At 30.5% G+C, this 14,869-nt stretch overlaps 1 protein-coding gene across 2 annotated transcripts in view; it reads right to left on the bottom strand.

Annotated features, from left to right (window-relative positions):
• Positions 1–10,026: 10,026 nt before the first annotated feature.
• The window catches only part of LOC129971815 (uncharacterized), a 28,541-nt gene continuing 23,698 nt past the window's right edge, over positions 10,027–14,869 (bottom strand). For both annotated transcript variants that reach the window (XM_056085793.1, XM_056085801.1), the window contains one exon: positions 10,027–12,484. In XM_056085793.1, coding sequence (XP_055941768.1) covers positions 10,713–12,236 — 1,524 coding nt within the window. In that variant the 5' untranslated portion in view covers positions 12,237–12,484 and the 3' untranslated portion in view covers positions 10,027–10,712. The remainder of the gene's footprint in view (positions 12,485–14,869) is intronic.

The following is a 14,869-nucleotide window of genomic DNA, read 5'->3' as shown; positions in this document are numbered from 1 at the left end:
GGGACAAGTTATTTGGATCGCAGATCAAATATCCTACGGGAGGATAAAAGTGAAGCATGCTGCTCCTTGATCTTACTTTGTAGAAACTCCTAGAGGTATCATCAGTTTCTTCCCATCTTCCGGACCGTTATATTATGACCAATACGACACAATGAAAGAATCACCAGATCTTCCAAAAGACGCATCACCTGTCTCGTTTCCAAATGAGATGCTAGAATTTCCAAGTCTTACCGAGATTCCTTTCCTATGCAACCAACACCGCCGTCTTCAACAAGAGGCACACCAAGGTTGCCTAATGGGCTTTATAAGACAAAAGTGAATGAACAGTGATGTCCCCAAATAAGCTTAGTTTATAACTGTGGGAGGAGATTAATATCTGTAAATAATGTACATAAAGTTTATTCTTCTATTGTGGCAACAATACATATTATGGTCGTAGAAGCTGAGTTTGTATTTTCATCTTATATCTAAATTCATCTTACTTTCAACCTTGCATCCTGTTAAAGATGACCATAAAATAGTATAGTCCACCTCACGATTGTTGGCGTTCGACTTCAGACGAGTCTGTTGCTATTGGCGATAGGCGAGGATCGAACTCGCAACCTTTGGGTTCGTAGCCGAGTAACAAGACCACTAGACAAAAGAAATTTCTCATGTCTCGTAGCTGTTATCTGGCTTATAAAGCGTCACCACATTACTCCCCCTTCAGTGCATCGGAGGTGAGACGAACGATTTTTTGTCCTGTTTTTGCTGTTATTAGTGGTGATATATTGGCTGTAGCGTCTTATCCATTTTTTTTCTCTTATTGGCCGATTATTTATCAGCTTCATTTTATTTATTGGCCTATTGTTTATCAGCTTCATTTTTTTTTTCATATTTTATTGGCGGATTATTTATCAGCTTTTGATTTTTATTTATTTCTGGTAGAGGGCGCTACAACAGTTGTATGAAGGTTTTTTTGCGTATCACGTCATCGGGTCACCAATGTTGCTACTGGCGATAGGCGAGGATCGAACTCGCAACCTTTGGGTTCGTAGCCGAGTAACAAGACCACTAAACAAAAGAAATTTCTCATGTCTCGTAGCTGTTATCTGGCTTATAAAGCGTCACCACAAGTCCACTTCAAAACGGGTTGGAAACAAGACGAGCCAAGGTTGCTATAATCATGCGTTGGCGAAAGAAGTTTCCTTCGTGAAGCGTCATTATTTGTTTACGATTGGCTTTGCGAGTGCCTTACGTTTATTGGTGCTTTTCCGACTTCTTATATTTCTAATCTAAATCCATCTAAATATCAGTGCCATAATGCCTGGGAATCGCATTGTTTCCAAAGAAAGAAAAATAATTATGAATGTTTTGAGGTATTTTAAAAATGAATGTTCTTAAAACGAATTAAGTATCCCACTTTGTCAACGGATCAAAAGAGCTGCAGAAGCGACCGGTGTTTCGACTAGAACACCGTAAAATTAAACATTCATCAGCTTTGTGGCTTTTTTTTTGCATGATTTGCATCCTGGTTTTTCAGTATATATAACTTTCTCTATTGACGGTTCTTATGATGCTTAAATATTATAGATTGTTAATATTCAAATTAGAAATTCTTTGTTTTTGATAGAATTAAGACAAAAATATCTCTGAAAAAATGATTTGGTTTGAAAGCTAATGCGTAATAACATGAAATTTCATCTGGCTAATGTAAAACTTGATTAAATAATATTGAATTTTATTATATAAGGCAATAAAGATTTTTCTAAAAATCAGAGAAGCAACAGCTTTTTCTTTCGATTAAATTATTTCAATAAAGTTGCAACACATTTTTTTTTAAACCTTGAATTACTTTTCGGGAGGAAGTAGTTGAGTATTTCACGGAATACTCGAGTATTTTACTGTTTTCTCTTAACAATGTAATCGTATTTATCTAGATGTCATCGATATTGCAGAATAAAATATCACGTTCGAGTTCCTTTCAAATATTACCGATTTGAAGCCAAATCTAGGGGCAGCGGTGTCACCCCTCATCCCCTCCTCTCACTAAGTTCCTGGGAATCTATATAAAGTCTGAAACTGCATATGCAAATACCAGCTATCTTGATTGATTATAGTAATGCTGAATTAACTTAATCATATGATAATTAATTAATTAAATCATAAGATAAATGATTGATTCAGCCATATAACTGTAGTATTATTTCATTCGCCACGACTTTTTATTTTCACAAATATCGTATCATAGAAGCTGAAAAAAAAATTAACTGAATGCTTGAGACAAATCCCCCCGCTAATGCGCCAACTATGGAAACCTTGATTTGCAGCTTGCTTTTATGGCCCTCCCCATTTCCTGCTAATTCGATGTTTTCGACTCAACCGTCGAGCGCCTACAATACTGAGGTGGACTATACCCATGCTCACTACAAATTTATATGTGTCCCATTTTCGTCAAATTTTAAGCGTAAACAAAAACAAATATTTTTAGACAACTTTCTCGCAAAAAAAGAATGTTTTATAAATAATAAATTACATTATTATAAATTTGTTTCGATTATTTTCACGGAATAGAACGCATTATCCTATTTTATATTGATCATGTCTAATTTCTTTTATATATTGATCCTATTTTACGTTGAAAATTGTTTCACTTAAAAAGTGTCTGGCATTAAGAAGTTAAGGGAACAAATTTTGCTCGTTAAGTGAGGTTTCATTGTAATATAATTTCTATCACAGCAGCGTCAGATAGAAAGATATATAAATAAATCGTCCTGAGCGAATTGCGATCTGCCACATGGTAATTAAAATAGACATAAAAAAACCCTTCGAACGGCTACATTAGATTAAAAATGTGTAAATCAATTGATCAGGTTTATTACAAGAAAAGCCATATTCTGTATACTCCCTATTGTCTACTTAAATCTGCCACTAATTCAAAAATAACATGGATGAATTCGCAGAAAATAATATTTCAAGGTTCCACTCAGTATTCATAAAGTTCCCCTTCGAATAACAGTAAAAAAAAGTTTAATTACAAAACATGCTGCTTGGCAATGGCCTAGCGTAGATAAGTGATAACACGATAAGATAAGCTGGGTATAACATGATTATTTTCGTGCCTAGTCACTATCGGTCTTTGAAAATTTAAAGTGCTTCCGGGAATGATATTATTTTTTCGGCCTTCCATAAAATTATTATCCTTCAAATTCTATTTTTAAAATTTCACCAGATTCACTTGATCCCCCTGTTAAGATGATTGAAATGTGCTATATAATTTTATAGTTATAATTTTTAGCAAAAATTTTACAATTCGTATTAAGAATGTGTTATACAGGAACTAAATTCAACTGGTAAATCAAATCCAACAGGTAAAAATTTCATATCGATATTATCCACACAAAAGTTTTCAAAAAAAAAAAAAAAAGACTAATTGGAGAGAAGGGGGGGGGGGACTTGTCGAAAGTGACTACAAATGCTTTTCAATTTGAAGTCATTGATCGAAAATAAAGTCATCATTTAATGATATTGTTTTACTATTTTAAATGACTTCTATATGATCATTATTCAGAAGAAAGAGAAGAATCTGAATCGAAGTTTCAATATTTAAATAACTGAAATCTCTTCAAAAAGCAAAATCATTCGTCAAAGGTTTAAAGGAGCTCGACATAAGCCTTTTACCTGCCAAACGCGGCAGAAACATTTTATCTCGAATAAAAAAAAGAGTTCGAAGAGAAACGCTCAATATGCAGTAATGCCATAATCATAATATTGCAATTTATAGAAAAATTGTTTCCTGCATTTATTATGCGCGAAGAATTTCAAATACTTCCAATTTTACATAAATTACAAATACTGCAACATTATTATTATAATTACACTGTAATTATTTTCATTACATTATTACATTGAAAGCTCATTGCCAATTATTCTGCGTTGAAAATTATTAAGGAATATTGGGAAAACTTACCAGTTTTGAAAGAGGAAATCTATAAGTCATCTACAATGGTGGCCAAAATTGTGGACACTTTTGAAAACTTTTATGCTTTCTAACTTTGTATACTTATAGAAAATGTAACGTTTCACAAAATGCAAACTCTTATATATCATTTTAAAGAGAATTTTATGCTAATTCCAATACAAAAAGCAAAATTCAAATATTTACAATACAAAAAATGTTGAATGGTAATAATTATCGAGATACATTAGATGATGATGACTGCAGTGAGTTATCAGTGCTTAGTAGGGTAGCCTTTATTTTTTACTACAGCTTCATACTGATGTTTTATTGTGCTAAAGAGAGTTTTAAGCTCTTCCTTCGTTATTGCATGATGCCAGGAAACAATTATAGCCTCAATGGGGTCAATTCATGTGACGTAAAAGTCACATGTCATGTACTTCTTGCGCATGGCATTTAAGTTTCATCCGCACCGCTTTCGTCGAGTAGTCTGCCATTAACGCTCTCCGCCAAGTATGAAGCGGATTTTTTTGTTTACATTTGAAGTTATAATGTTTGAGTCATTTTCTCTGCTCTTATTATGTGTTAACAGAGGAAATACTGGTGTGCTGATGGATGCATGCTTTAATGCGAAACACAAGAGTGACTGTCATGATAAAATGTTTTCTTATTTTCTTTTCAACAATCCTGACTTGGGTTGATAGCTTTGGTACAGATTTTTTCAAGACTTCGAAGTCGGTGATATGCTCCAATCATTTTGAAGAATTCATTCAGTGTGTGTCCATTTATTAAATATAGCTGTTCCAGTAATTTGTTAGAAAAACTCTTCGAAGAAAAAGAAATCGGTAAGCGATTTGCCATCAAAAACATGAGTGCATTTCTAATTTACTTTATTCGCATTTGATGAAATTTCTGATAATTTTGAATATGCTTAGAAGGTTTTAAATTGTTTACACGAATATTACATTGCATTTTTCTACAAAATTTTATCTAAATTTAATTAATGTAAGTAAACAAATTCCTGTTGCAAAAATAACAGCTGCTACAATGCTAAACTTAGGTGGAAGGGAATAAATTTCTTAAAGATTTATTTAGTAAGTGAATCCTTTACTAACTACTGAAAATCCAATTTTCTTATTGACTGTTATAATATATATATAATTGATGCATTTTATTAAAAGTGCTCTTAATTTGATAAATTGAATGCTATATATATATATTTAAGTTTTGAAAACACATGTTCTTTAGTTAAGTATATAAATGCAAGAGAATAGATTACTAAGCAAAATTATATGAATTCTGATTTCAGTGGAATGTACTCTACTTCTTCCCAGACTATTACTTTTTCTGAAATAATCGACAGGATCAGCAATTTGCAAAATGAGCTACAAGAACTTCAGGATTCTGTAAGAAAGAAAGAGATTCATTCCAGAAAATATTAGACTCTTTTTTTTTTTTTTTCTATTTCTTTAACATATCAATCTTGAATTATAAAATTCTGTAAAAGCATAAAAGGGTTTCTTTTAACTACTCTTTATATCCTATTTTAATTCTCTCTCTCTCTATATATATATATATTTATCATGACCTTATTCCTGTTTATTAAATTTACTGTATTATATGTTTTTGTTTTATTTTATGATATTCTTTCAATGTAATTTTTATCAATGTAACTTTAGCATTAAAAAATATTCATAAATGTTCTGCTTTAAAAGTATATTGTTCAACATTATGTTTTTATTGGTGATAAAAAAAAAATGTTGTTTAGTATCTAGGATGTTTCTGTTGAATAAAACTGATTTCATCATTTGCATTCACATTCTTGTAATACTGTGTTTATATTATTTCTAAGTGTCTAGAACAATAAATGTTGATAAATAGTAAATAGTTTTTTTTTTGAATTAGTGAGTGTATTAAAACATCCATTTGATCCTATTTTTCCAAATAATTATCATATATATTTTATCTATATATTTTTTTGTAATGTGTAAATAAAAATTATGAAAATGTGATTTTGTTTGTTTTCCTTTAAAGATTTCTACAAATTAAAATGAAATAACTGATTCATAAGTTGCATAGATTTAAAAAAAGGTACCTATGCCTTTTATATTTCATAATTTGAAATTATAAGCTTAATTTATTCAATATATACTAATTTGAGTTTCATGTTCTTCCCTATGAGCAAACTGAAAACATCAAAGTCTCAATATTAATAAAAATAATTACATAAGAAAAAAATATAATAATTTTATTGGTAAGCTTTAAAATATTAACTTATCTAAGAGTAATAATTATTTTAAAAAAGAATTATATTCATAAGATTCAACATTCAATAATATTTAAATAATAAGTAAAAAAGAACACATGTAATTTTTCAAAAACACTGCCATAGTCATTTGTCAAAATGTATCCTTTGGATAAAAAAGGAAGCGATATGGGGAAGGAAAGAATAAAGCGGCACCAAACGAATTAAAAAGCGATGTTAATTAATTATGCAAAAACAATAATTCCATTGAAAATACTAATTAAAATTTTAATATAAGAAATAAAATTATATAACTATGAAAATTTGGATTAAATCATTCAAAATAATATCTTTTTTTAAAAAAATCAGAAGTTTTTAATAATTGATCGGCTAGCGTAATATTTACTATACGATGGTTTCATCAACGTTATCGGCAGACATCACGACATGCGCAAAACGGTTGAAAATTGAACAGAAAACGGTTTGTTTGGTACATGACACGTGACCGTGAATTGACCCCATTAGTCCTCTTTATTTGATGAACGCTTCATATGTACAAGAGTTTTACAACGGTGCCATAAGTTCTCAATAATTTTGAGGTAGGACTGTTTCCTGGCCATGAAAACAATTCAATTCTCTTTGTACTAAACCATACTTTCGATATTTTTGCTTTGCGGCAAAGAGCTGAATCCTGCTGAAAAATAAATGATGTGTTGTTGGGAAAGAGATCACTAATGGATGGTGTAAGTTTTGGCTCTAGACCACATTCATGTAACACAATAATTTTAGTTCTCTTTCTAGGTGTCCAATCTATTCTTTTATTTGATGTCATTGCTTCTTGACTAAATATTAGAAATATTTACAAAAATTCCAACTATATATTATAAATTTTAACAAAATTTCAAACTTGCAATATGATTACATAAAAAACAATCTTCCTTCTATAGAAAAAAGCACAATAATGACTTGTTCCAACATTAAAAATGATATCAGCTTCTGCTGGCAGTTATTAACATTTGATTGATTTCCAGAACAAAATCAGTGATTTGTCAGGAAAGTTAGAAATTACAATCCAATTCATCACTGTGTTTGTTATTCAGATTAAAGTAAGAATAACTTTTTTGTATTGTAAATATTTGAATTTTGCTTTTTGTATTGAAATTAGCATTAAATTTCCTTTAAAATGATATGTAAGAGTTTGCAATTTGTGAAATATAACACTTTCTATAAGCATATAAAGTTAAAAAATATAAAATTTTAGATTTAAGAAATACACTTCTTAGCCACTTTCTTCCCAATATAGTAGCTATGATCGAGAAGTTCTTGCTGTATTCAAAGCTTTAAAGAAATTTCACACCTACCTTCTGGGAAATCATTTCAAAACCATAACGGACTGTTTAGACTATGGACAAAAAAGATTTAGTTTTTCGTATAGAGAGATGGGTATTACTATTAGAAGAGTATGAATACGAAGCTGCGCATCGTTCCGGCCAGAGAATGCAACATGTAGATGCTTTAAGCAGATATCAGTTGCCGTAATTACGAGCGATATTCTTACCGCAAGATTAGAAAAGAGCGCAAAACGAAGGTGAAAACATTCAAACTGTAAAATCGCTGATTGGAACAAATAATGCTTCATACTGTTTCGATAAAAACGAAATACTATACAAATTCCGCCACGAATTGATAGTTACACCAAGAGATATGCAAACTGAGCTAATCAAACTAGCTCATGAGAAAGGACATTTTTCAGCCATTAAAACAAAAGAAATTGCCAAACAAGAATTTTTTAATACCTAATTTAGGCTGACAAGTGCAAAATGTAATCATTAACTGTGTGCCATGCATTCTGGTCAACTAAAAAAAGTGGGAAAAAAGGTTTCCTAAATCCTATCCCCAAAAAGAATGTGCCGTTAAGTACTTATCACATAGATTTCATTGGACCTTTCCCTTTTACCAACAAAAGGTATCAACATACCCTCAGAAGAGTTGATCACTGTTGTGTTCGTGTGTCAACAAAAATGAAAAGCACACAAACTTACTATAAAACGAAATCTTATTACATTATAAATAATACTATCAAATTAATATCAATTTATTTTCATTCAAATTCTAGTATCGTTTTTAAAACAACAAATTCAAAAGTTCCAAAACATATCACTGTAGCCAATATGAATTTACAACTATTTACAAAATAATATTTATAATTATTAAACTACGTGAGTTACTTTTAAATGAAATATTTATGATTTATGTCGCAACAATGCTTTTACTAAGTTTACCTAGCTTTATCCCGTAGGATCCATTTCTATAAAAGAGGGCCTAGATAAATTTAAACTACAACAAAAGATTTTCGGCAATCCCAGAATAATAATAACAGACAAAGGCTATGCTTTTATCTCCAAAGCATTTAGTGACTATTGTACTGAAGAGAATATCTAACATTTACAGATCACCATCGGTGTACCTCCAGGGAAAGGTCAAGTTGGCAGGATCCACCGAACTCTTATTCATGTTTTGACCAACAAGTTGTCAATCACCGATTCTACCAAGTGGTAAATTCGTAGATCCATTTCAAAGAATTCTAAGCAGCATTTCCAACCACAGTACTAAGTGGTCTCCGTTTGAATTATTGACTGGCGTTACCATGAGGAATAAGGAATATCTTCATCTGAAAAATCTGCTAATAGGATAAATGATGGAAGATCTGCAAGAACAGAGAAACTAACTACGACACGATGCAAAAAGAAACATTCAAAAGATCTAAGTAGAAAATAAAAAGAACTGCGATTAAAAAAAAAAAGGGGGGGGGGCTTCTAGGTACCAGAAGGAAGACTTAATGGTTTTTCAAAGAACACAATTTGGAAAAGGTCTAAATCTAAGACCAAAATTTTTAGGACCATATAGAATAATCGAAGTAAAACCTAGATATATATGAGCTAAAAAAAAGTAGGTGACCAAGAGGCCCTAAACTCACCTCTTCATTCGCCGATTTAATGAAACTTTACTCATCAAGGTGAATGATCCAAGTGTTTCTAAATTCATTATTGAGTACTGTTTTTTATTATTATCTTTATTTGTTGTCATTGGTTCTTTATTTACGCGAACTGTATTATTATTCCTTATATTTAACTCATTTTGGAAATTTTTATTTTTTAATAAGAATTTATTTAGTGTTATTATAGGTCAATTATTCAATGTATGTCAAATTACTGGGATCAATTATCCCAGGACAATTGAACTTGTAGAATGAAATATTAAGAACTGCAAACTTGTTTCAATTAAAGGATAATAATTAATTAAAATGCTTAATTAATTTCGATTGTAAGAGATGGCGACGCCAATCATGTCAAATCAGATCTAGCTGAATTTTAACAGCCAATGAGAGAAGTTCGCACATATAATGACGTCAGGCGCCTAAAAGGTCTTCCGTCGGGATGGACATGTGAGGTCTGACGTTGCTTATGCGCTCCGTTTTAAAATGAAAAACGGAGACAAGCCCTTCTTAGGCCTAGACCATGTTGGCCATCTCCATCTCACACGTGCACCATACTCTTTATTTAAACTGTCTTATCCTCTTTCTGTAAATAGTCTAATATTGTAAATATTGAAATGTTTAATTCTATTTAATCTTAATACATTCATTAATCGTTTCTTTAATTCGGTTACTATTATTCCTTTTTCAAAATGTGATAATTAATACATTGTAACATATTTAATTATGCAAAATCTAAAAGTATTGAGCAAAAAATAAAATTATTTTATCTGACTAATTATAAACAAAATTTAATATGCAAGTTCCATGAAAAAAAATATAGAAATTAAGATTCACATACAACTTACATACAAAAAAAGTAAATGCCAATTTATTATCAAGAAAAAAGTTTTATAATATTTGACCATGCAGAAGAAATATCAATATTCTCCTCTACAGTGAATCTTAGGAATTCGGTTTCAATGATATGAAAACTGTTCGTGTAAAATCCTACGACACGCACCGTTCAAATGATTCGTAGAAAGCTTGCAATTCTCTTTCAAAAAATGTTATATCTGAATCTCTGCAAGTAACCAGTCTGGAATTTGCAAGTTCTTCTTGATATGAGAAGTGTTCATATGAATTCGTATGATACGCATCGTCCGAATGATTCGTGAAAAGTAGAAAGCTTGCAATTCTCTTTCAAAAATTGAAATATCAGAATCACCGTAAGTAATAAATTTTTCCACATAATTCAATCGAATTTCAAAAAAAGAATTCGAAAAATTTCTTCGATTTGTTATCTTTTTTTTTTTTTTTTTTTTTTTTTTTGTGGCTGGAAACTTGGACTTTGAAGATATCTTCGATGAACAATGCATTTATTTCAATCACATTATCACATCACATTAAAGACAAAAGAAAACAATGAAAAACAAAAGAAATAATCGATACGACTATTCGATATTAATTTTTTATAAATAATATTACTATAAAATTTATTGAATTTACTGTTAATTTTACAAATATGTTAAATTTACTGTAATCAATGAAAGTATTTAATAATTCTTTCTTTTGCATTTTCTTTTCGGCCTGTTTCTAATTGATCCTTCTTCTTTCTCCGCTTCTTCTACATTTCCTTCATTGCCATCCTTCACTTTGGCTTTATCTATCAACTGAAAGAACCTTTCCCATTTGCGTTTTCTCAATTTAAGTTGATTTTCTCTGTAATAACGAGAGATATAACGCATAAAATTATTTTTCAGTATTGTCGTCGCTTTACTCGATAATCTACATTCTGAAACAAACAATTCAAGTAAAGACCATTTTTCCTCTTCTATTAATTTCCAACATAGATGATATCCGGTTTTACATAACACGAATCCCTCTCTGTCTTTATCATCTACGTTTCTAAGAATCAATTTGATAATTTCTGTATTGTTAGTGTAAATAAGACCAGGAAACCAAAATTGATATCTTCCTATTATATAATTTCTACAATGACTAGGAGCTTGCAGAAAAAGTTCAGCTAGTAATTTTGGATAGTTATACCCAGTCATGGTACGATTTCTGGCAAGAATCCAAATTATTAAATCGTAGTCATTATCACGTAAAAAGGTCCACAAGAGCCCTGCAACTTTTATTAAGAGATCTTGCCATGGCCAATCTATAAAACAATACAGGGTTCCATAAGGATTACTTTTAAACACTTGTATCTGTTCTTCTTCACTCATTTTAGATAGCAAATAACATAAAACACTACAAAAATTTTCTTTTGGAAAATCATACAGGACATTAAGAACACTGGAACATCGCTTATTTACTATACTTTCAGCTGTTTCCAATAAAGAAACTTCTCTTTCTTCGGACGTTAATTTTTGATAAAAGTACTCAGTTGCTACTTTATTACCACTCAGGGCTGCATGTTCAAACGCATATTGGTAAAGAGTACGTTCGCGTTCGCGTTCATTTCTGTTTCCATTAATAAAAACATCCAGCTTAGCGATTTCACCTTTAATAAAGTATGTCCAAAAAATAATTAGTTCCGGCTGTCTAATACGTAAAGGGGTTTCTTCATCATAAAAAAGTCTTTTATTAGTTTCAGATAATTTCTCCCAGATTGTTTCAATGCTGTCATCCAAACAGTACATACATGCTAGTTTATAGCTACTCATAATATCCATCCGTTGCTGTCTTATCAATATTTCGGCAGTTTTTTTATAATCTACAGTTCCTACAGATGTCCAACAAAGTTGATGCAAGACATTTGAGGTTAAATATGGATCCGAAGTCAATAATTGATGATAATTTTTCCATTTCAATATTTCAGGACCAATAGGTTTAATAACATCCATAAGTTCCTCCTTAACTGTATCAGGTAACAGAATTACTGATGCTTTTGCTTTCACTTTGCTTTCTATTGAGTTCTGCCACACTCGTATCGTATCATCACTAATTAGTGACCGCCAATGAAATGATTTTATTAGTTTTAAAATATCAGCTTGGCTCCACAAAATAATAGCGACTTTTCTTAGCGTTATTTGTTCAAGCGATAGATTCAAAATGTACTGTTGTTTCTCCATTGGAAATATTAACAACAAATAATGCCTGGAAGATAAAACTTAAGTAAAGAAAGTTTTATGTCTATGCCAATTAAATCTATTTAGACTACAGGATTGAGTAATTTCCAAACTTTTGCTATTGCCTTTTCTCTGTTATTATCACAAAAGCTAAATAAAGTCATTAAATATGACTGGCTCATTTCATTGATTGATTTGCTTTCAAATTTGATCAAGATTATTTTCTGTGCTGAACTGGCCAAATATTCCCACTGCAAGAAAAAAAGAAAAATGTAATTAGTGATGGCTAAATAAGCATGAAATCAGTATAATATATATATATATATATATATATATATATATATATATATATATATATATATATAGCATTTAAATAATTCTCGAGGGAGCAAGACACACTTAACACCATATATTGGGTTGGCAACTAAGTCATTGCGGATTTTGTCAATAAATGGATTTAACACATTCTTTTGTTTTGTCAACTTGTTCAAAGAAACTAACCTATATTGTTTTCTTGTTGCTTGGATTTCCACCTTCAATTAAGCAAAAAAAAAAAAAAAAAAAAAAAATTGTATCGATTAGTTATTTGGTTCGCTTTTATCCCAATTTAAAAATGGAATTATTCCGTTCCATGCAGAACTCCTTAAATGATAAAATTTTGAATGAAATTCATGATTTAAAATCACATTTAATTCGGTTTTTTGCTTGGAGAAATCGGAAATTTTATAAACCTGGAATTATGACACTGAAAGATGGAAAACGGTCATCGACAAAGACGGACAGTGCCTAAGTGAATAAAGTTATATTTTTAAACAAAAAGTTTGAATTTTCATTCTTATTTAAAATCCGCAATTACTTAGTTGCCAACCCAATAGAAAAAAAAAAAAAAAAAAAAAAAAAAAAAAAAAAAAAATGTAGAATTTTAGACCAAATAAAGTTAAACAAATCAATTAAACTATTGCTGAAAATTAAAAGTACTTAAAAGCAAGAATGGGTCAAACGAGATTTCAAAATATCTGTTTAACAAAAATTTAGGTATTTGGGAGAAAAAAAATTACATTATATAATTGAATGTTCGGTTATTTGAAATTATATAATTCTGCAGCCCTGGACAGGACAGAACAAAATTAAGCACAAATGCAGCATCTAGATTTCACTGTGTTTCAAAAAATCGCTATGCTTTCTTAAACGAAGGGGGAGGGGAAGGAAATGGGTTTGAATATAATTTACTTTTTTCTGTCATAGCTTCGGAAAATATTATTGCAAAAAAGTTATTTTTTTATACAATCTTAAAATTTCAAAAAATTCATTCCTGAAATGAATTTTTTTTATGAAAATTCTTTTTAGTGTCATTACTTTTTGTATAATTATTTCTCTAATTTTAAGCATTTTTTTTTTTAAAAAAAAAGGGGGAAAGAGTAGAAAAGCGGTGAATTTCCGCATTACACAATCGCGAATTGAATTGTTTTACTTTAGGAAGCTATGACTACGATATTTTATTCTTGCAATCTTTAGAGAGCGGCATTTTTTAGATGAGAAAAAAATAAATAAGGAACTTAAAATTCCCTATATTTCCCGGTTTTTAAGAAAATTTCCAAATTCCCAGTATTGTCCGAGGTTTTTAAGTGTATTTTGAAATTTTCTTTGTTTTCCCGGAAGCGTGGCAACCCTGCTGTTTATATATATTAATTTAAATTAAAACATAAAAAAACTGATTTCGGAAACTGGGGAGGGAAAATTGGATTACAACATTCCACTGCCTATAGACATTAACAGAGTTTAATTCGGGCCCGCTCTAACAGCCAAATACATACTTCCAAATTCTATAACGGGAACTCCAAACAATTTTTACATACACACACCAAATGATGAGATTAAAAATATCATGTATTCCAAGGTATTCTTCTTTAGATTAATAATTAATTACTTATCATTAATTGAGGGCCTAAAAAACTTTAAATAGATGGAATATAAAAACTATACGTCAAAGGTATATGTGCTTTGCTTCTTTTTTTCATGTATAAAGAACAAATGAAAGCAGACGTAATATTATTATAAAATAGGAGATAGCCATATGTATTATGTGTAAACTGATTTTATTCTTGTCGTATATATTATGTATAAATTGATTTTATTAAGTGCCGTGTATATCTATACTTATAATAAAGCTCAATGTGTGTGTGTGTGTGTTGGCGCTCTACAGACCAGACCATTCAACTTACAGCTACCAAATTTGGTACATGTATACCTTAGAGGTCGGGAATGTGCACCTGGGGTCCCTTTTTTTTAAATTAGAATTTTAATTATTCATTAAAAACTAACTTTCCCGCCAAAAAAATCTTCCATTTTCCCCACCGCCAACTTTTCCGCCAAAAAAATCTTCCGTTTTCTCCACCGCCAAATGAGTAAGGCTTTAGTTTTTTTTTTCTCCCAACAGTAATGAGGCTAGGGTTAACATTTTTCGGTGGATTATTTCAAGCGATTCTGTTTATTTTCTTAATGTTTTATGCATTTAAAATTAAACATTGTTAATTAATCCATGTTTCAGATTCCTTCTGAAGTAGTTTTGAATTAAAATAACACAGAATAAAGGAAATTAAAAATGTATAATCTGCATAGCGTTACCCCAACTGGCG

Source organism: Argiope bruennichi, chromosome 1 (assembly GCF_947563725.1).
Source record: "Argiope bruennichi chromosome 1, qqArgBrue1.1, whole genome shotgun sequence".
Lineage (NCBI taxonomy): Eukaryota > Metazoa > Arthropoda > Arachnida > Araneae > Araneidae > Argiope > Argiope bruennichi.
This window is presented reverse-complemented; position numbering and strand designations above follow the sequence as displayed.